The sequence below is a fragment of the Papaver somniferum genome, chromosome 1 (assembly GCF_003573695.1).
Source record: "Papaver somniferum cultivar HN1 chromosome 1, ASM357369v1, whole genome shotgun sequence".
NCBI lineage: Eukaryota > Viridiplantae > Streptophyta > Magnoliopsida > Ranunculales > Papaveraceae > Papaver > Papaver somniferum.
In genome coordinates, this window is record NC_039358.1 from 240,002,765 (window position 1) to 240,025,542 (window position 22,778).

The window sequence follows — 22,778 nt, forward strand, 5'->3', positions numbered from 1 at the left end:
CATGGGGAGCGTGGTGGTATGAACCTTTGCAGGAAGAAGCGGCGTTGAAGCAGCTTCGACCCTTGGAGAGGATGTTGAACTTAAAAATCCAAACGCTGAAGCTTCGGCTTCAGATCTTGGAGCAGCTTATGGAGAGAACGCTGAAGCGGAGCGGCTGCTGGAGAGAGCGTTGAAGCGGAGCAGCTTTCGGAGTGAACGTTTAAGCGGGGCGGCTTTTTTAATCAGTGTGTTTTCAAACTGGACACCCTTCAAGCGAACAATGGTTAGGAGTTCCCAGTTCCATTTATCAATCGTGCTTTCCAGGAGAGGTTGGGGTTTGGGAACGCCTTCTCTGGTTGGAAACAACTGCTTCCCTGATGCAGTGCGGTTAAGGGATGCAAATATGTCTTTACGTTGCGCCTTGGGTAAATACAGAATCTCACATAAGTGTTTCATCATAGACTGCACGATTTTGTGGGCGAAGTCCCCGGAAATCACGCATCTCCAGACAGGAAGAGAGTCTTTGTGAACTCAGGGGGGTTGCTGATCTTCTTTGCCTCGATTATGGAGAAGTCATTCCTGATCTTTACGTGTGATGAAATTGGATTGCTGATTCTCTTCTACTGGGCGTTCAAGAGCAACGCTGGAAGGATGCAAGCTGCTGGCACTGGGAAGATGCAAGTTGTTAGCGCTGGAGGGATGCAAGATGTCACCGCTGGAAGCAATGCAGGCTGCTGGCGCTGGAAAGATGCAAGTTGTTAGTGCTGGATCGGCTTGGAATGGGCGCTGGCTTGGCGTGGACGCTGGCTTGGCAAGGCGCTAGCTTGGAACGACGCTTACTTGGCGTGGCGCGGTAGCAATAAAGTGGGCAAGCATATACCAGGTATGTACTCCAGTGTTTCTCTTTCAATTTGTTTTCTTGTTTTTCTTGTGTTGGTGCAAACCCTAGCCATAGGTATGCCTTCCATAAATCTGTAGAAATACTTTTCTTCTGAACTGGTGTAAACCCTGGCCGTGGGTATGCCTTTCATAAACTTGTAGAAATACTTCATCTCAACAATTCCTTTTCGAATATCACCGTAGTAACGTCGGCTACCTCATGAATAGTGATGGGTAATCATTATTATGCAAAGTAGGCACGTACGGGTAGGTGACTGTTTTTTTTTTCTTTTGACAGACAAACAAAGCGCCTGGTTTATGGTTTGATTTGAATTCATAGATAGCTGTTATCTATGAGGGTTTTGGATTATTCTTTTGGAATGAATTGTTTTGGAATGGATTGTTTTGGAATGATGTTGTCTTGGTTACGATTGCAAGTGACGCAAACATCCCAGGAAAACCATGGAACCGTGAGCGTTGCGTTTCGGTAGATGACATGTGGTGAAACATAACATGGCTATCAGTTTTGTCATTCCCGTGAAAACTTGAAATAGTAAACCATGTACTTTGTCTAGGCGAGACTTACTCGGTTTTTCAGATCTCCTGATGAAAAAAGAATCTTCCGGGTGTAAGACCGAGTTTTGTGGGAAGCACCGCCGTGATTGTGGAAAGTCCCCAATCGTCTCTGAGTCATCTGATAATCGACTCGTCGATCCCTGGTCGGATCGTTCTCTCTTAACCTCTAGGCAGTCCCCAGTCATCCCTTGCCATGTCAAGACTGATAACCGGGTCGTCTGGTAACTGAGTCGTCGATCCCTGAGAGGATCGCCTGCTTCTACCGTCTTAATGTCTGGGTTGAAGCATGAGATCGATGGTCAAAAATTGACATTGTAACCGAAAGATCAATCTCCCACTGTGGTCGCCAATTGTTTGAGGGTGAAAACGGTTTATGCTGATTTTGGTAATTTCGGGTGTGTGGGTGAGAAACGAGTTTAAACCCTAAACAATGTACTGCGAGGGAGTACTTTAGATTCGAGAGATCAATCTGTACAAATCCGGATTAAACCAAGAAATGGCCGTTCCAGACTTGCTTCGGTCACAAAGTGAAGGAGAAGGGTTGGTTTTGGGGGAGGGAAGCGAATATAATGTTGAGACCAGAATAGTTGATTCTGGAAGAGCAGTTGTTTCACGACTTGTATCAGAAAGTGGGAAGCTAACAGATGGAAAGCTAGCAAATGTTTTCTGAGTGTTGTATGCTCCTGACCTGAACTTGTAGTTCGGTGAAAATAAGTCATGCCTATTTATACAAGTCGAATTGAAACGTATTCTGGTCTCATTAAGAAATGGAAAACGGGTGAGTAAATGAGAGGAGGTGGTAACCGGTAACGCCTGGAATTGATGTTCCATAAAAGAATGAATTTCACCATTACTCCCTTTTTTACGAACCGCCTCATCCTTATGACACTTTATTATAACGGGCATAGTGTACGCTGCACGCTGTAAACCGCCAAACCAATACCCAATGAGCATCCCCCAGTTTGTGATATGCGTTGATGTCTCGAGTGCTTTCGTGGAAAACATGTAGCATGTTGTTGTCGTCTGGCAAGTCGAGCTTGGGAGACTTGCCAGCTCGGTGACCTTCAACGGTCGAGATATTGCATCTTAAGAGGAAAGGTAGCCGTTGATTATTGCAACCCTTTATTTGGTAGCCAGTGGCATGAAAGCATGCACGGTATGGCTTTAATATGGCTTGGTTTAGGCGCGGCTAAAAGTTAGGGTTTTGGCTTTGTTTAGGCGCGACCAAACTAGGGCCAAAATTTGTCATGTGTTAGCTGGTAACCTTGGATGGCTAAGATCTGCATCTTAGACGAAAAGGTGGTCGTAGATCATTGCAGGACTTCGTTTTGGCATACGCATAAGGGAAGGCCGGTATGGCGTGGCGCGGAAAGGTGGTTGTCATGCCATTGGCACATGTGGCATTGCATGCCTTGGCACGGTTTGGCGTGGCCAAAACTAGGGTTTGGGGCCAAATGTTACCGTGTGTTGTTTGGAAACCTTGTACGGCTAGGATTTGCATCTAGGATTGAAGGGTGGCCGTTGATCATCGCACGACTTCGTTTTGGTAGCCGCATAGGGAAGGATGGCATGGTATGGCGCGGCAAGGTGGTTGGCATGCCATTGACACATGTGGCATGGCATGCCTTGGCACGGTTTGGCGTGGCCAAAACTAGGGTTTTGGGCCAAAGGTTACCATGCGTTGTCTGGCGACCTTGGACGGCTAGGATTTGCATCTAGGATTGAAGAGTAGTCTTTGATCGTCGCACGCCTTCGTTTTGGTAGCCGCATAGGGAAGGCCGGCATGGTATGGTGCGACAAGGTGGTTGGCATGCAATTGGCACATGTGGCATGGCATGCCTTGGCGCGGTTTGGCGTGGCCAAAACTAGGGTTTTGGGCCATAGGTTACCATGCGTTGTCTGGCGACCTTGGACGGCTAGGATTTGCATCTAGGATTGAAGGGTGGCCGTTGATCGTCGCACGCCTTTGTTTTGGTAGCCACATAGGGAAGGCCGACTTGGTAGGGCCAAGGCAAATGGCGCGGACGACTTGGCATGGTGGGGCCAAGGGTTTGGATGGCTTGGCATGGTGGGGCCAAGGCAGAATGATGCGAACGGCTTGGCATAGTGGGGCCAAGGAAGAATGGTGCGGACGGATTGCCATAGTGGGTCCAAGGCAGAATGGTGCGGGCGGCTTGGCATAGTGGGGCCAAGGCAGAATGGTGCGGATGGCTTGGCATAGTGGGGCCATGGGTTTGGACGGCTTGGCATGGTAGGGCCAAGGTAAGGTGCGACTGGCTTGGCATGGTGGGGCCAAGGGTTTGGCATGCCATTGGCGCATGGTGCGGCCAGCATGGCTAGGGACAAGGGTTTGGCATGCCATTGGCGCATGGCGCGGCCAGCATGGCTAGGGCCAAGGGTTTGGCATGCCCTTGGCGCATGGTGCGGCTAGCATGGGTAGGGCCAAGGAAAGGTGCGGTTGGCCTGACATGGTGGGGCCAAGGGTTTGGACGACTTGGCATGGTAGGGCCAAGTCAAGGTGCGGTTTGCTTGGCATGGTGTGGCCAAGGGTTTGGCATGCCATTGGCGCATGGTGCGGCCAGCATGGCTAGGGCCAAGGGTTTGGCATGACATCGGCGCATGGTGCGGCCAGCATGGATAGGGCCAAGGGTTTGGCATGCCATTGGCGCGGTAAACGTGGCTGGCATGGTTTTCCATTGGCACAGTGGTGCGGCTAGCATGGTTGGCATGCCTTGGCGCGGAGACGTGGCTGACATGGTTTTCCATTGGCACGGTGGTGCGGCTGGAATGGTTAGCATGCCTTGGCGCGGAGACGTGGCTGGCATGGTTTGCCATTGGCACAGTGGTGCGGCTGGCATTGTTGGCATGCCTTGGCGCGAAGATGTGGCTGGCATGGTTTGCCATTGACACGGTGGTGCGGCGGGCATGGTTGGCATGCCTTGGCGCAGAGACGTGGCTGACATGGTTTGCCATTGGTACGGTGGTGCGGCCGGCATGGTTGGCATGCCTTGGCGCGGAGACGTGGCTGACATGGTTTGCCATTGACACGGTGGTGCGGCTGGCATGGTTTTCCATTGGCACGGTGGTGCGGCTGGCATGGTTGGCATGCCTTGGCGCGGTAGCATGAGAATTAGGGTTTGGCATAAATGATGTTGGTGAATGTTAAGGGTTCTGCCGTGGAACATGACCCATGTAAAAAAAAAAGGTACCCCGGTAATTCTTACGTAGGCATGCTGACTGATTCAATAAATGTGCTAATGGTCATAATGACGTCATGTCAGATGTGCAGTTTTACGATTTTAACCCTAAGCTAAAAACCACCATCAACAATTACCCATAATCTTTGAGGGAAAAACAGAAAGAAGACCAAGAATATGAGAAACGGCAAGAGGGATTCTATTGATAGACAGCAACCATATTACATAGCAGAGTATGTTTTTTATACAACCATGGGAAAACCCTAACTACCTAGTTAGGCCGCACATCTATGAGCCATAAGCCCTACAACACATAAAAGATTTTAAGATACATATTTTATTTTTAGGTTTTCATTTTTTACTTTTTCTTTTCATATATTAAGATGATTTTACAAGAGCATAAACATTAAGGTGAGAACACAACTTTTCACTCAAAGCAGAGGTGATGAGGTAATTTTTCACCCTATTCATTTTTATCGGCGTAATTTATAGTCTAGTGAAAAGGTAAGTTTTCACTATGTCAGCAAGTGAGAAACTAGTCTCCATGTACCACAATGGCGAGAGAAATCCAGTTTTAATTAACCCGTAATGAAACAAGTACATGGTCCAAAACACCTACATATTCTCCTCATCATGAGAAAGAGTAACCGCCACTATACTAAACAGTGATACCCATTAATATTTTTATATGATAGTAGGGTTCTTGCTATTAATCAGTGGCAATACATTTAAGAAAAGGAGAAAAGATCAGGGAAATCAACAGGGGATTTCCTTAAAAAAGAAGTCAAGTTGTCACGGTTGTCCATTTACAAAAAGAAAAAAGGAATCTGGATGTTGGATTCATAGTGTCGTTTCTTAATCTCACTGTGCTAGTGGTCCTGAGTGGTTGTGACATATGAGCATTCGTAGTTGTAGGAATTTAGATTTCACCACAGACGGAGAGTGTGGATTTAATATCAGAGTATGTTTGATTTATGCCGACTCCACATCTGATTCGGCTCCTGAGTCAGATCATTTGTTTTTTATTTTGAGTCAGGTCTGATTCACGATCTGAGTCAGGTGTAGCATCTGATTCAGTCTCGTTTGAGTCATAATAAAATACCCCTTGTTCATACTTTTGAGTCAGGTGAGTCAGATCTGACTCAAAAAATACATATACTGAGTCAGATCCAATTGAATCATGCGACTTCAGTCAGATCCGGACGAGTCAGACTCAGCCGAGTTTGGAGAAAATAAATGAGGTGTAAATGGATTTGGAAACCGATTTCCAAAATTTGATTTATACAAGACAAAGTCACAAAGATATAGGTTAAGAAAATACTATATGGTGCTAACTTTTTTTTGTATGAATGCGTGTAGTACACGATGACTTTTGCACTGGATGTGAAAGATTAAAAGACAAAGAGAGAAGGATATTCCTTTCATTAGAGTTAGTCTCTATTACATCAATATAGTTCTTGATATACAACAGAACAGAATCCTAGGTACTATATTGGGCAGCTCACCCGTGGGTAAAGCCCTACAACACACCCCCTTGTGCGGTCCAATAGAACTCCATATGCATTACTTCTCATACAATGATTCGGATGCAGGTCTTGAAATGTAGTTCTCTCCTTGATGACTATTGTGTTTAAGAAAATTGCTCCATTAAAACTTTGACAAGGAAAAACCCAGTGGGACAAAACCTTGGTACAACGCTTCACATGTAGTACTTCACATGTTGCCTCGTATTTTACATGTAGTTCATCACATGTAATACGATCTTCAAAGATCGCCGAGTCTAAGTTAATTGCCTCGTTAAAACTTCGTCAGGGAAACCCAAAGGGACAAAACCTGAACTAAAGAAAAAGAGTACAATATTACGTAAACATAGAACATAGTTAGACTCGAATATGTTGCCTCATTAAAACCTTGACGAAGGGAAAAGAGTACAACGTGACAAATGCAAGTAAAGGTGATCCGTTGCAGATGATCACTTTGCTCCGTTGAAGTTGACTAGTTGCTTCACAACTCCTAAGGCAGAAAATCCTCGTGGGAAAGACAATAGCCTTAGCTAGGAAATTACATTCCCGGTGTTTGTTGTTGGTGAAGGAAAATAGTTTAACATACCATTAGATGCTCCCCCTGATGTCAGACAATTTTCATTAGTCTAATGCAGTAAAAATGAGTTTATCACACTTACCGTGGTGACTTGAAATCTTATAAGACTATGTTGTTGATTCTGGAAGTTACGTTGCTTAACAGATTATCGCGTTCCATTTCTTTGATTCAGATATTTTCAGTAATATCAAAGCGATCTTTATGTCTTCAACGTTCAACATACTTGATGTTTTAGTGTTGTCTCGTTAAAAACCTTGTCGAGTAACAAAACCCTTTGGGAAAAACTTTCTAGATCGAAGGGAAAAAGAGTACAACACAACTTCAATTTCGAAGAAAAATATGTCGACATCATATCCTTGGATCCTCCCCCTGATGTCGGCATCTCCCCCTGATTACTTTCAGAGTTGTTCCAGACAGTTCCTTTAGTCATGTATTTTTCGAAGCTGAATATTGACAATGACTTAGAAAATAGTCTACCATATCTCCCCCTGATTACTTTTATTGGAGAAAAGATTATTGTTCCTTCATAATCAACAAATTTTGGATTACACTTTCATTAGCATTCCTTTTTCACTAGTACAAAAATGCCCTTTAGCCACGGTATATCACCATGACTAAAGGATTATGGTCACGGTATTTCATTTTTAGAAAAGCGTGACCAAAGCCTGCGAGGCCAAAAGTGTCACATGTAGTCTCGTTAATTCACCGTGACCAAAATTTATTTAGTGACGAAATTTTACAGGAACCGTGTCCAAATTTGACCTATGGTCACAGGTTACGTCTGACACCGCCTCCAAATTTGCTCACTGGTCTCGTATTACATTTTTACCCCGTGACGAGTTTGCATGTTGGTCGAGCATTTATACAATGAAAACGAATATAGGTAACACAGTAGCTAACATTAAATAGAAATTAGATTCCAAATCAAACAATGTATCCACGATATGAAATTTTCCAGCCTCAATTAACAGAGTACATTGATTTTGGGTGGAATTTAGGAGCTGTTAGTTCCTCAATATTCCATAAACACGTACAACATACAGTTAATATGAACGAACAAGAAATGGATGAAGATATCTACAAAATTCTGAAAGTACTTGGAATAATAAGATATCCAGAAACTCCCGTTTGTCGTCAGAAACTTTCAAATTCAAGTTTGTTATACTATCTTGTTTATAACGCATGGAGACGTAGAAGACATCGAAAGATGTGAACTCTTTACTTCAGCTACCTGAAATATACAGTAGTATGTCATCAAGATAGAGTAAAACTTCGAGAACTCATAACTAAAGATGAACCACATGATCGAGAATGCAAACATAACTTCAGTGGCAGTGAACTACCATTTGGTGCATCCACTAAGAACCAACTTAAGAAAAAACAGAAAATTCTTAAGATTGAATGTCGAATAAATACATCTTGGCCTTTTTGAAAACTTCGTTATTTTGTCTGCTTAATTCAAAAATAAAACAGTAGTACTAAGGAAACTAGCAGGTAATTGGATAAATGACCTACTTACCACTAAGTGTTCATTGAGGGATATATGTATTGTCATTAGTAATGCATCAATTGATAATGCAATGTTCAAAAACTCCATGATTGTATCCAGGATTGCTGCTCGAAGCCTGCATCAATCCCGAAAATGCTAACCAAATTTTGTACTCTCTTTGCTCCCTATTTTACTTGGTTCTCTTGCAACTTTAATGATTTCACAACCCTGTGTTCCTTGGTCTACATGTTACAACATAGGAAATTATGAGCTGCAGTCTTGTTAATATAGTTCCTTCTTAGACAGTTGTAGAATGCAAGCAAATGAAGAAAACTGAAAATGTTACTGTCTGTCATGTGTGGATCAATTTAGGATAAAAAACATAAGACCCTAACAGTCATGAAAAGTAAGGACAAACAAATCTACATCTAAATATTTAAAAAAATCCCCCTATTTTTTTAGCATCATCTATAATATGGTATGAAATATAAGCCAATGGCTTCTCTTCGAAGACTTGACTACGAGTTTCAAAATTAGCAGTACTAAAGGGAAGTACAGCCGTCAAGTGGACGTTGATTCACACAATATGTAATATAGTATTTTGATGCAGTGCATTAAACAAAGACCACCAGGAGATACACAAGTCAAAATCTCATCCGAAATACTAACTTGGCATGACTAGATTTGGCACAATGAAAGTAGGTGAATAAGGTTACGTTCTTCATACTGACGGGAACAAACTGTGCAAAATTAGTATGGGCAGAGCTAGGCCGTGCAAGATTCGACGGAAATTAAGAAAGGTATACCTTTATGCACACTTTGGCTAGCACAATAGGTGCATGGATCCATAGCCCTCCATATTTGAGTCTGACAACAGTCAATCGTGTATTCGTGGAAATCGCTACTAAATCCTAGCACTTGTTCTTGATCAAACAGAATGTATAATCTTAATCATCCAATAACATGTAATAGGAAAAGACAAGAACTGCCACATAATGCCTGAAAAAACGTAGGATAGAAGTTATAACATAGATTACCTACCTATAGTGGACTTATAAGCTGCCACTACTACTAAAGAGAAACAATACAATTCAGTCTTCGTGGCATAAACCAAAATCAAAACAATAACAATGACTCATCATGGAACAAACAAATTATGTACAATATATATCCATTATCTATTGAGAACATGAAACGAGTGATTTAATGAACCTATGATGATTAACAGTTATCCGAAGATTCTAAAACGAACACCAAACTTAATTTGCAAATAAGATGACCAAACAATCAGTCAGGATATACATGTGGCACTCCTACTACGTGCTTCACAAGCTTGTACACAACAGTAGCACTGCCAAGCTTGCCTAATTGTGTTTGTTAGAAAAATGGACATCCACTACCAAATCAATGCCTTCTGATGCTTCCAGAGTAATCTATTTAATAAATTCCAGTTGGATCAGAATAAAAATACATCCTTCAAACTAGACAAAAAGCATAACAAGAATTTACACTGGTAAAAAGTTTCAAGAGAGGTACATACTAGATCTTTCCGCTTGCATGAAAATATAACAACAAAGTTAGCAATGATGCCAATGGAGAAACAATTGAAATCGACCATACCTCTTTAATCAGAGCATGGCCCAAGAAGCATGACCAGTATTGCACTCTGAAAGAACTTTCAACATAAAAGGCCTTGCTTGAGCAATTCACGCAGCGCAGAAATCACTCCGCTCCTTCATATAGCATTTTTCAGGTGTGTGAGGCATTCCTAGAAGCTCCAAAGTGCATGCAGATGCAGGTTCAAGTACCTCCGGCGTTCCTTCTATCTAAAAATCACCTGCAGCCAAATTATTTAAGCAACCAATGTGTAGAAAATCTAGGAACCCAAACTCATAAAAATTGAAAGACCAAAAAAAAATTGGCAGAGAAATTCTAAGATGGATACCTGGGAAAAAATGGCATTTTCCCTAAAGATTGAATAAACACTCCATAAAAAAATTAGGATGAGTTCTCCACCCTTGTTGATGATCTTCCCTCAGCTAACTACATAAAGAGAAGCTAATCATATGAATCCAAAGCTTAAGTATGGATGTTACATAGATGAACGGCCAATGTAGTGACACCAAAATTCAAAAAGAAATGATCGAACTTACCTGAGTTAACACACAAATGTAAAACATTAGTCTAATATGAAACTTAATAGTCTGCAGATACAAGTGTGATGTGTCGCTTCTTTAAACCAGCTTTTTCTACCTGGAACCCCAACCAACCAAAAAAGTAAAGGAAAGAAAATACCGAAACAATTTTAGGCTTCCAGTGAAACTAACAGGACTCCAAATTTCTGAAAGTAACTATAAACCAAGAATGTAGAGATACATATTCTTGAGAAGGGTAAAAACAGAGAAAACGAGACTAACATTCTAATCTTCCGAGTCTCAATCACATATTGAGTTTGTTTACACATTTTATGCAACACAATTCTTTGAATTCAACATTAATGGAAGAGGATTTGAGAAACAATTCAAAACCAAATTTATATCTAGGGTTTGCAGTGATTTTACGAACTACTAGAGAAATCAAAATGAAGTCACAATAAAATTCAATTGTACAAAATAAATTAGATTACGGTAACATACCAATATTGAAGAACAAATAAAAAACATACAACCGAAAACATGAAAGACAAAGAAGAGAAGACTTCCACCTTACAATTTCGCTTCATCATGACAGCAACGACAATCAAAAATCCCATGCAAACAAGTTTCAATTTTACACCACCAACATTCTAACAGTTCCCATAAGAACCCTAATTTAGGATCTTTTATATACTCCACGTTCAATTTTGGGGAAACGGAAAAGAAACATCTCGGACGAAATTGATTAATCAATCAAATAGACAAATACAACATGCATCCTTTTCTACAGAAAGATTTGTGAATTGGATCAGAATTTAGAAATGTTATTGTGGTTAATTCATGGAAGGAGGTAACCAGTCACTCCACCACTTCAAAAAAAAAAATGAAACGAAGAAAGTGGGGAAGCAGAGAGGACTTGAGATCGTGGGAGCCCTTATCACGGAGCACTCCTCGTTGTTTTAGACACACACCAAACTAAATATCGTGTCTAAAAGGTAAGTGTTTAGTTATTTAGAAACCGTACAAATTATGGTCACGGGAATATACATCCCCATGACTAGGTTAACCGTGACCGAATCCCCTTGTTGTACTAGTGTTTATTTCTTTGTAGGGATAACACAAATTTATGTCAATGGTTACTTTTAAGTACATGATTACATTCACTATACCATTCCAATGACGTTGCGTTGGCGCGGAGCTTATCTAGCTAACAAGTTCCATGAGGATGTAAAATTTAATCGAGTACATTATTATACTAAGTACAACAATGCGTCTATTATACTTAGATATGGGAATTTCATCTCCCAACGCATCTTCGTCATATTCCTTTGGACGAAATGGTTACTTACTTACATTCGAACCTCGACTAATCATGGGAGTGCTATCAGGATGCATCTCTTTGTTAAATTGCCTGACAACTTTAGACATATGCAACTGGTGGAATAATATACCACAAGCTCAGTATTCGATCGAGCTTTCCCTAGATTTTTCATCTCAAATTCGGATTTTAAATAGCTTTTAAGGTCTCTTATTACATCAAGAGTACACATCATGTCTGTACCATCAACATAAATATCTACAATTCCAAATCAGGAACTTTCTTATGAATACGCAAGGAAAAATAACTTACTTGTCTATTCCCTCCAAATCAAATAGCCACTTAGACAGGTATACCACATCCGCCTGATTGCTTGAATCTATAAGTGAGCATTCTATCTAACTGTAAACGCACTCTGTGGTTTAGAGTCATTTGATTTGGGCAACAAAAGGATATCAAGTACTTTTGTAAATATATGCTATTTCTTGATTCTTTCAGAGATACGTAACAACCACATACATATGCTTCATTTCAAGTCCTCTTGAATTACCAAGCTAACTACGTAGCGGAACACTATAACGTTCATTATAAGAGAATAATTCCAGGGCTTTGTGAGAAACCTCGCGCCACAAGGAAAATCCTTTTACTTTAAGACTTCTTTCTTCTCATTATGCTTTGTGACAAATTAATCATGTATGTCCAATAGGTTTTACACTTAGTTGGTTAGCACTACCGCATCAAATACCTGTATATTTGTCATAGAACCAAGTTCTACCTGGATTCTATAGGCCAAATATGCTCTTCGTTGAAATTAAGCAACAAGGAGCTTGGTTCGATCTCATCTTGCTTTATTTCCTTAAGCAAGTGTATAAAAAATTAATCATCAATATGCTCGCACGATCTTTCCATTGACTCATGCGCATTCTCATAATCCACTTGGGATGTCATTGTTCTCTGGAATCATTAAACTTCGGAGCGTCCTCCAGTTTGGTTCATGGACATATTCAGAGACAATCTTATGAGATGATTTCTGATGATATAAATAAGTTGTGCCTTACTCACCTACTTCCTTTCTAGGTGAGGATTGATCGAACCAAATGGTCTCTTCAACTTTCTTTATGGAGCCACGGCCTCAACCACACTTCCACTGACTGTAGTTGCAACACCTTAGTCTATGGTGTATATCCCGTATTGAGGATTTGTAAATTTGCAGGTAGGTTCGCAGCTGATATGTGTGATCTCATCACTTTAGCAACATCAGTGTACATTATGAAATCGAATATTCTTTATCACTTCACAATTACATTTGTGGAGTACAAGAATCAATATGAGACACAGTGGGAACACAACACGACAATTCATGTCGTTCCTTTAGAAAATATTTTTTCTTATCTCCCCCTAACGACGGGAAGACTGTCTCATTAAAGTGATATCCCGCAAATCTAGCGGTAAGATATCTCCTGCCAAAAGTTTTAAAATGCGGATAATTGTTGGGAACTCATTTCCAACATAACTACTTAACAGTTTTGAAGACCCATTATAGTATGATGTGGAGACGTAATAGCATATATATAGTGCAACCAAAAATGCGTAAGAACACAAATGTCAGGCTTAAATCCAATTACCAATTGGTACGCAGAAAAGGTTGACTACTATTGGGTTCTAAAAACTAATTAAGTAAGATGCGTGTAATATCGCATATCCCCAAAGCAATAAAACATAGGTTGGTACGCATAACCTATTCCTTAGGCACCATCTGTAACCTTTGATGGTAGCCTCTGCGAGACCATTGGGTATAAGATTCTCCATATTGATCCTATTAAACATGCGATATTCATCAAGTCCTTTTGATGTAAATTCTCTAGCATTTACAAGGGGTGGTGAGCCTTACATGTAAAATATGTGCTAGTAGTTTCTCAAACGCAAATTTCTTGGGAACTATAACTATTCCAAAATGTCAAAACATTCACCAGATCCATAAGTCACTTTGATGGTCCCATTCTGCATGAATATTTTTCTAAATTTCACCTTGTTTTTTTTTTTTTTGTAATATGGATTGTTTACCATTTGCATCTTAGGATGGTCTCAATCCTGTTTTACTGAATACTTTGTGAAATGAATGATATGATTTCGTACTTAAAAGCATAATAGTAGGTATGAGGGAGTTGTGCATCTAGTACTTTAGAAAACACTTATTGAGAGATATGTCGCTACTTCGCATTCTATCAATCTTTTTTCCCGTTGTCTCGACCAATCAAACAAAGTGATATACGTATGAGTCCTTTCAAAACGAAATATCATGTCACAACCAAATTTCATTTATGGTCATGTCAAAGTCTTTATGAGTTAATTTCCAACATTTCATCGTCGGAGTCAATATGGATTCAATTATCCAAATACTATAGTGATTTACATTCCACTAGATTGACTCATTAGTTTCTCTAAGATATATGTCCTTCAAATATATTAGAGACTATAAAAGATGCAATCAATTACATTCTCATCATTGTGAGTTTCCATATGATATCCACTTGCATGGGTCTCTTTGGAATTTAACAAGGTGATTATCTCTCGGTATATATAGAGATTTTGTAACTTTTAATCTTTTGTTCCATCTTGGAAAACAAAATTTGATCATTGCTTCGCCCGATGAACCAATCATTATAAACAATTAGTTCAAAAAACTAATGTATATTCCTTAAATTAGTAGGTGAAAAAACACTATTAGTTAGACACTGAGTCTTGAGAGATTTAATAAGTGGTGTGGCTTTATTACGTAACAAAAGTCGGATTCAACTCAATTACTTTAGAGTGAATATATGTTACATTTCATTTAGATATTTCTCAAGTACTTTAGAGAATTTATGTCTCGTGGCAATGATGTACCTGTACTTTGGTGTCATTACTACCGTGGGGGAAAAAATACATCTTTGTCTCATGATATATATGTCCATTTTCACATGCTTTGTATGAGTCGGTACGTCTAACCCTCATTACTTCGGGGTTCTTTCCATTTTCAATTTTGCTACATTTAGCTTAATTTGAGAAATATTTTTATCTCAACAAGTCAAGAGAATCTCATTTTGCATGTCAACCACTTACTTTAGGTTTGAATAGCTTACTTAAAAATATTAAAAAAAAATAGTGGATCTCTTGTTTGCATACTTTAACATATACTGGTTCTTTAGTATTATGAATGAAGTAGGAAAAAAAATGGAAGAAAAATAAATCCGACTCATGTCACTTTCTGTGAGTCTTTCGACAAAGTTGAGATTCATGTGCTTTCAACTATAACATAACTTTGTTGAAGTTACTGATTATAATACAATAATCTAATAAGTGGATATCATCCCACTGTACATTCATGCTCCGGGAAAAATGAAATAAAATCATGAGTGTTTAAATTTTCTTCATAGCATAGAGACATATGGCTCCACCTTTCAGACGGTACATTATCATTGGTAGAGAATTTTATATGAGATGTACACCTTTTCTTAATGATCGAGATCAATGATCATAATTTAAGTTGACCGCTACTATGATATGGACGTATCTTAAAACAAAGATAAAAATAATGGAAAATAAAATAAGTGAGCCCAAAATTTAATCACCATTACGTACCTCAAAAATTTGGTTCCCACCATAATAGCCAGAACCAAAACGACATTAATTGCGCACGCCCCAGAACTAAGTTTGGAAATGGGATAGGATAACCTGAACCGAGCAGAACCAAATAGGAACAGGACTGGCTCGGCTGGAACTGGACAGGGACCGGGTTGGATCGTTGGATCTTTCCTGGTTGGATCGCTGGATCGGTACTGGGTTGGATCGCTGGATGGTGCCGCTTCGCTTTTCCCCTCCCCTCGAACAGAAGCAGTTTTTTTTTTTATTCATTGTTTCTCCTCGGAATTTCACCCAACAGGAACAAACCAAATTAGTACACAGAGTACAAATCAGATCAAACCGATGCATATTGGATGCACAGACAAAGAGGATGCATAAACATAATAGAATATTATAAAACCCAAATCTATTCATATGGAATGCATAGACGTAGATTCATTTTCGTCATGGATATGGGACAGGGTCAAACCACAATCAAATACGAATTCCAGGGGAAGAAAAATTTTAAGAAAAAATTAGGAGAAAACAATCCCTAATTCATTATTACACTAGTTTTCGAACATATTTAATATATCCAATGTATATGCCAAAATCAAAAATAGGGAAAAATAATAGATCCAACTTATTTGATTAAAAAAAATAGATCAAACTTATCTGATTTGATTCCAGCGATTTTCACATCAACTTGACGTTAATCCGTGTAGAAAAAAATATCAATTAGTCGATATAACTCCGCGGTATAACATCGTGCATGATAACGTTTTGCAGTGGATGTGAAAGATTAAAAGACAAAGAGAGAAGGATATTCCTTTCGTTAGAGTTAGTCTCTATTACATCAATATAGTTCTTGATATACAACAGCAACAGAATCCTAGTTACTATATTGGGCCGCTCACCCGTGGGCTAAAACCCTACAACAATGACAAAATTATTCTACTAAAAATCAATCATCTAGGACATACGAAATGATTAGTATCGAAATTTTTAGATCATGTTTCTTCCATCTCATTCTTATTTTACGGGAACCCGATGTTCTCCCATGAAAATAACTTGTATTGTGTCGTTTTGATTCTAAATTATTCTTTTTGATTAAACTAGTGTGAAAATTCTTTCGTTGCCACAAAATGACACCGTTAACCACATAATTAACTCATTCTTTTAGTGTCAATTATTAGACCTGACGTCAGCTCAGACGTTATCAATTTGATATTTTTAGTCGTGTGTACTATAAAGTGCAGTTGGCAAAAATGAAAAAACATTATGTATTAAGTAGTTGAGAATACTCACATCAAAATATGACATGAACACTTAACAATGATCTAACAGTTCCTTTATGCCAAATTTTTCAATTTTCTGTGTGCACTTTACAAGGAGACATCAATTATGGTGTTTTATTTTGTTTTTGCACTATAGATCATGGTTGTCATTTGTCATGTATCCTTGTGGATTGTGGAACTATACATATTGGTGCTGGCTAGGTTTTTAAATCAGCCTGCAAATCACAGAGCACACATATGTATTTGTCCATCTTGACGGCCATAAGAGTCCAAACAATGGCAACTGATTTAATGCACAATTCTAACTTTAACTCAACTTGGGTGCAACTGCAAGGGCATTTGGAGGGGTCGACTCACAACTGAGATTGAACTTTGTTACTGGGAGTGGTACCTGAAGAGGTAATAATAAAATGGTTCACTCGGGAGAGTTGAGCAGATCTGAAGGTCTAAAAATACATGTTCATAAATCATAAGTTTATTATGCATTCATGAATGCGATAATAATCATCAAGAAGAAGCAAAAAATGAAAAATCCAGTTTAAAGACAAAAATGTTGACATAAGACCAATGACGTAATGGTGACGTATTATTCAACCCAAATTGTTTTCAAGCACGTGGTTGAATGTAACCACCGCTACACACCACCACTTGCCCTCAAAGAAAACGAAATTTCAAGGAAACAGCTCATCATAAAAATTAAATGAAATAAATTATTTTCAGTTTTTCCCCACCCAAATTCATGAACCTCATCCACCTATATAACTCCCTCCTTTACCCCCCAAAAATCCATTCATTTCTCACATCTCAAACCCACTGAAAAATCAAATCCAATTCCAAAAACCCTAAAAAAAATCCAAAAACCCTAAAAAATTTCATCAATGGATTATATGTATGGATTTGAACCAACAACAAATATAGATCTATTTGAATCAATCACGAATCATCACTTACTCTATCAACAACCATCACCATCACAATCAGAAAAACCAGAGCCATTAATGTCATTACCAGTAAGAAACCACTCGGGTGATTTCTCAATTTACTGCAGGAGTACAAGTTTTTCTACTCTGTTTCCATGTTTAAGTGAGAATTGGGGTGATTTACCATTAAAAGTTGATGATTCTGAAGATATGGTTCTCTTCGGTGTTCTTCGTGATGCTGTTAATTTTGGTTGGATGCCATCTGAATCATCACCATCATCACAGTCACAATCTCCACAGATTTCTTCATCTTCTTCGTTTTCTTCGCCGTTTCTGGATTTTCCGTCAGTTACCATTAAGTCTGAACCTGAGGAGGATGCAACGGCTGTTAAGAAAGAGGGAGTGAAATCGAAGAAGCAAGCTGTTGTGAGGACTAAAATTGAAAAAGGTAAACATTACAGGGGTGTAAGACAAAGACCATGGGGGAAATTTGCAGCAGAGATTAGGGATCCAGCTAAAAATGGAGCTAGAGTTTGGCTTGGGACTTTTGAGACGGCTGAAGATGCGGCTTTGGCTTATGATCGAGCTGCTTATCGTATGCGTGGCTCAAGAGCGCTTCTGAATTTTCCGTTGCGAGTTAACTCTGGTTCTGAATCGGTTGAGGTTGTGCCCATTGTAAAAGCTTCTAAACGATCTTCCTCTTCTGGTGAAACCAGTGAGTCTGCTAAGAGGAGGAAACAAGGAGTTAACCCACCCGATTCAGCATAGTAGTGTCCATCTGATGTGCAATGTCCATTGGAGGAGCTAGTTGTAGTGAAGATAGATGATGAGAACTAGATTGAAATGTTTGGACGAAATTATTGGGTGTAGAAGGAAATGGTGGGATGAAGTTAGGGGGTATCTTGTTAAGAAAAGATATATCGTGGTGTGTGAGAAAAAAAGAGTGTTTTAATTTTGTACGGGGAGTATTTGTAAATATCAAATATATATAAAGGATTAAAATGTTAATTATGAAGAAAGGATGAAACTTTTCTTGAATGTGCCTTAGATTATGACGCCTAGCCTGATATGTCCTCTGATTTTCATTTTGATACATAGCATCAGCCAAGACTGCCCTAAACCACTGAGATCGATAATTTGTACAATAGCGTGGAGGGCAGAATATTGCACAATGCAAGGTCCAATAGCATATTCAAATTCATTCGGATATGTGCCCAACAATTAGGTATAAACTCAAATACCTCTGAGTCAGATGTACAAAGGATGAAACATCAAGCAGTCTGACATCTGACTCGGTCGGCCTTATTTATATGTGAAGAGAAAATTCGCACTTGGTACTTTCATCTTAAACTTATCAACAATATGCGACAAATTATATTCTGTTTCCTCTGTTTTTGCTTAACTTAAAAGAGCGTGTGATTCTACTAGCATTACATAAGAGGAGACATATCCTAAGAACAATGCTACAATCAAAACTCAAAATCAAATCATCTCTTACAACAAACAGATAAATGGAACCATCCAGTAACTGCTAATACAATCCACATTCCTTGATTTGAAGTGAGCAAGATTTGATTCGATGGTTTTGTCTTCTCACTTTATTCCTTCCCACCTATGTTGTAAAAGGCAAGGTCTTTGGTGTCAAAGGCGCACTAACCATAGGGCCAGCGCCTGGGAAAAAAAAGCTCCTAGGCGCCAAACCATGATCAATAATTTTCTTTTTTCTGGGCACCTTTGGCGCCTTGGGAGCGCTTAAGCGCTAGGCGAGGCGAGGCATGGCGTCTCGTCTTGCCAAGCGCTTTTTACAACATAGCTTCCTATCATTTCTTGGATCCTTCGATCATTAAAGTCTTTTGGATCACGCCATTTGCATAAAACGGTAGGTTCTTCAATTCTGGACAACGCTTCACTGGAATGTGCTCCAAATAAAGAAATTTAAAATTATGGGCCTTTGGCTTATGATCGAGTTGCTTATCGTATGTGTGGATCAAGAGCTCTTCTAAGTTTTCCGTTACAAGTTAACTAAACTCAAGTTCGGAATTGCCTGAGGTTAGGAGCGTTGGTTTGTTGTGGCAAACCAGGTGGCTTAATGACCCAACCTTCCACCGATACCGTTTCCATTCAGCCACTATGCTCATCTGGCAGTGTGTGGTTTTTAATGGGAACGACTGGGGTCATCCAATAAAAGCTTTCTGAGAGGTTATCATCCCTGGATTTCTCCAGTCCGAGCACGCTTAATTGCAGAGTTTTCTCCCAACTCTGGAGCCAATTATGCTCAAAATGTCTCGGTGTTAGGAAAAGACAAAACCATTACTTATATTTCATTCGGTAAATCAAACACGCTAAATGGGAGTACTACAGAGAGGGGTATCTTGGTAAGAAGAAATATAATGGTGTGTGAGAAAAAAGAGTTTTTTAATTTTGTAAGGGGAGTATTTGCAACTATAAAATATATATATAAACCATTCCTAGTTTGGGGGTCAGGAGACAAAAATGGTCATTAGGAGAACACTTTAACCAACTATTCTCTTTCTACTTATTTAACCCCTGATCCATTAGTACTAATTAATCGGTTTGGGTGTTAATTAACCGTGTTAGGTGTGAGATCAATTAATGTAAATCGATCTACAAAATATCAAACAACTGAAAAAAATTGATTTTTTTTCTAGGAATCACGGATGCACTTAGCACGTGCATCAATCCTTTGAATCCGTAGGTGACTCTAGTGTACGAGTCATAGTCTCGTGAGGGTTTATATATAGATATACCCTAGGGTTTACCCCTGATTCATTAGTGTTAATTAATCAGTTTGGGTGTTAATTAACCGTGTTAGATGTGAGATCAACTAATGTAAATCGATCTTCAAAATATCAAACAACTGAAAAAATAATTGATATGTTTTTCTAGGAATCACGAATGCATTTAGCACGTGCATCAATCCTTTGAATCCGTAGGTGACCCTAGTGTACAAGTCATAGTCTCGTGAGGGTTTACATAGAGATATACCCACAAAAACTCCAAAAACTATCAGTCTTCGTCGGAGGAACCCAAATCTGATTCACCCGACATAAAATCCATGGCGTACTCCGGAATTTTGGATACCATGATGTAATAACTTTCACAAAATGTAAATGCTTCTTCCTTTTCCTCCAAGTAACGCGCTTTCACGGCTTTTCGTGCAACAAAAACACGACACAAACTTACTTTGTTAGTTAAAAATTGATAAAAGTAAATTGTGTAAAATAAATCATAAAAATACTTACAAATTGCTGAAGGGACAAGCTAAAATGGCTAGCGTTCAAAATCCGTTGTTGGATAGCTACAAAAGCAACTATCCCATCTATGATAATTTGGTGCCTATCATGGATTTGTTAAAGACGTCTTCTCCCCGGGTTTCCATAATCTTACCTAAATTTGTTATGTATCTTCTCCCGAGAGGTCTCAGAATAGGAGTGATCTAGAACTTGACTCTCGGTGTACCATGCTTTATGATTGCCAAACCTTCAATTCAGAGGAGTCAAACGATGCCCTTTCTTGTATGTGGAAGTATGAAATGTGTAGTTGAGGAGTTTATGGAGTAAGAGCGAATAAACTGAGCAAGTTTGTGGAAAATTGTGTCCAGGGATGAGGTCTCTTTATATAGAGAAAGACCCCAGCGACTAATTTTTTTCGAAAAAAGTGAAATAATTTAGCACAATCGGTATTCTCAAATGTCCAAACAAACCGATTATTTTTTTATGCCCAACAGAATCGGTCTTTATGTTTGGCAACATAAACCGAATGTGCGCATGTAAAAAATCGGAATTTCCACCGATACTAATCCGTTTATATATTTGCACATGTAATCCGATTCTGACTAGAAAAACATGCAGAAAAACTGCATTTCTAAAGCTTGGAGAATCATATATTACTGAAAGCCACATAAACCGATTCCATGATGAAGCCTCAATAATCAGTTTATAGGCGGAGTCTTGTACCCCGATTGTGCGCCTGTATTTAAAAAAAAAATGTATGAAGCATGCATAAACTTATTTTTCCATAAACCCATTATGCGCATAATTATAATTAACATTGTAAGTGCGTTAAGTTCATAAACCTCTTAAACCATAATCATCCAAAAAATACACCATCCTAACCACTAAAATCCTTTAAAACTTAAAACTAATTATAATATATAGAAGAGAGCATCCACATCATGGAGCTGCAACATCACCATCAAGAACAACACCATAAACATCAACAACTTCTTCTGCTAAAGCTTTATCCATTTCTATAAACTGCTCCTCAAGTTCCAACCTATCTGTAATTTCTTGTCTCCTCCTTTCTACAAAGCTTCCTAGCACCCCAAGTTCCTCATATAAAAGTTGTTCTGCAAGTGTCAAAGTCTTATCTAGCTTGGTCTCTCGATAAAATGCAACATTGTATTTGTTGAAAAATATTTTATCTGGATCCTTCTTAAGATCACTTACTGTGATTTTCGGTTTTAAAATTTCAAGTGTCTTAATTCCATCTACAAAGACTTCATCAAAAAAAAAAACTGGTTCAGCAATCGGTACATAAGACAACATATGTAATCCGATTCTAACAAGAAAAACACAAAGGAAAATGAAACCCTAAGAATCGGCGGATAAGACACATATACAATAGCAAATGGCAGCAGCATCCAGACTTTTCTGGCAATTGATTTTTTTTCCTTGCATTCCACTCCTCAAACTGTAACTTCACAGAACTTCTTTGGATCCAACCCGCATCTATTATCAAGCTGAATAATTTCAAAATATCCTTTGTGAATGCACAATTGATTAGCAGATGATCCACAAATTTCGGCTCTCTGTCAGAAAACAGTAAAAAGTATTACAACGTCTTTTCAGAAGATTGTCAATTGTTGGTACTGCATTGTATATATCAAATGACACAAGCAAATATGCCTTAAGCCTATTCCTATTTACATGTCAAGCTCCTCATTTTGCCACTTTAGCACCCACTACGGGTATGTTAAAATGGCAAACATATGTGTCTAAGTGTCAAATATACCACTTAGGCATACATGACAGAGTGTCTACCGAGCGATACATTTTACATCGCTATATGGTCATACGATCGCTATTTGGTATGTATAGCGCCATCAATAGTCATGCTTTCGCTCGCGGTAGGCTTTGGGATATGTATAAAATAAGAGCAAAAGATGGATGCCTACAGTGATACCTGCAAGTGCACAAGGTCAAATTATAGTAATGTGTGCAAGACAGGGTCATTCCACAGGGACTTGGGGTGCATAAAGAAG

At 39.1% G+C, this 22,778-nt stretch overlaps 1 protein-coding gene and 1 long non-coding RNA gene across 2 annotated transcripts; one reads left to right on the top strand and one right to left on the bottom strand.

Annotated features, from left to right (window-relative positions):
- Positions 1 to 7,827: 7,827 nt before the first annotated feature.
- On the bottom strand, positions 7,828 to 11,230 carry LOC113339326. The gene is made up of 7 exons (XR_003355038.1): positions 10,925 to 11,230; positions 10,374 to 10,473; positions 10,166 to 10,263; positions 9,841 to 10,057; positions 9,027 to 9,219; positions 8,251 to 8,462; positions 7,828 to 7,962 (listed from the first exon to the last, which is right to left on the bottom strand). It is a non-coding gene; the product is annotated as an uncharacterized LOC113339326 (long non-coding RNA).
- Positions 11,231 to 17,343: 6,113 nt separating this feature from the next.
- LOC113321363 (ethylene-responsive transcription factor 1-like) lies at positions 17,344 to 18,538 on the top strand. Its single transcript, XM_026569273.1, has one exon. The coding sequence runs from the start codon at positions 17,453 to 17,455 to the stop codon at positions 18,260 to 18,262; it is 810 nt and encodes a 269-aa protein (XP_026425058.1). The 5' UTR covers positions 17,344 to 17,452; the 3' UTR covers positions 18,263 to 18,538.
- Positions 18,539 to 22,778: the final 4,240 nt, after the last annotated feature.

Coding starts and splice junctions, on each gene's coding strand:
- LOC113321363 (XM_026569273.1), top strand. CDS start 17,453: ATGGATTATATGTATGGATTTGAACCAACAACAAATATAGATCTATTT.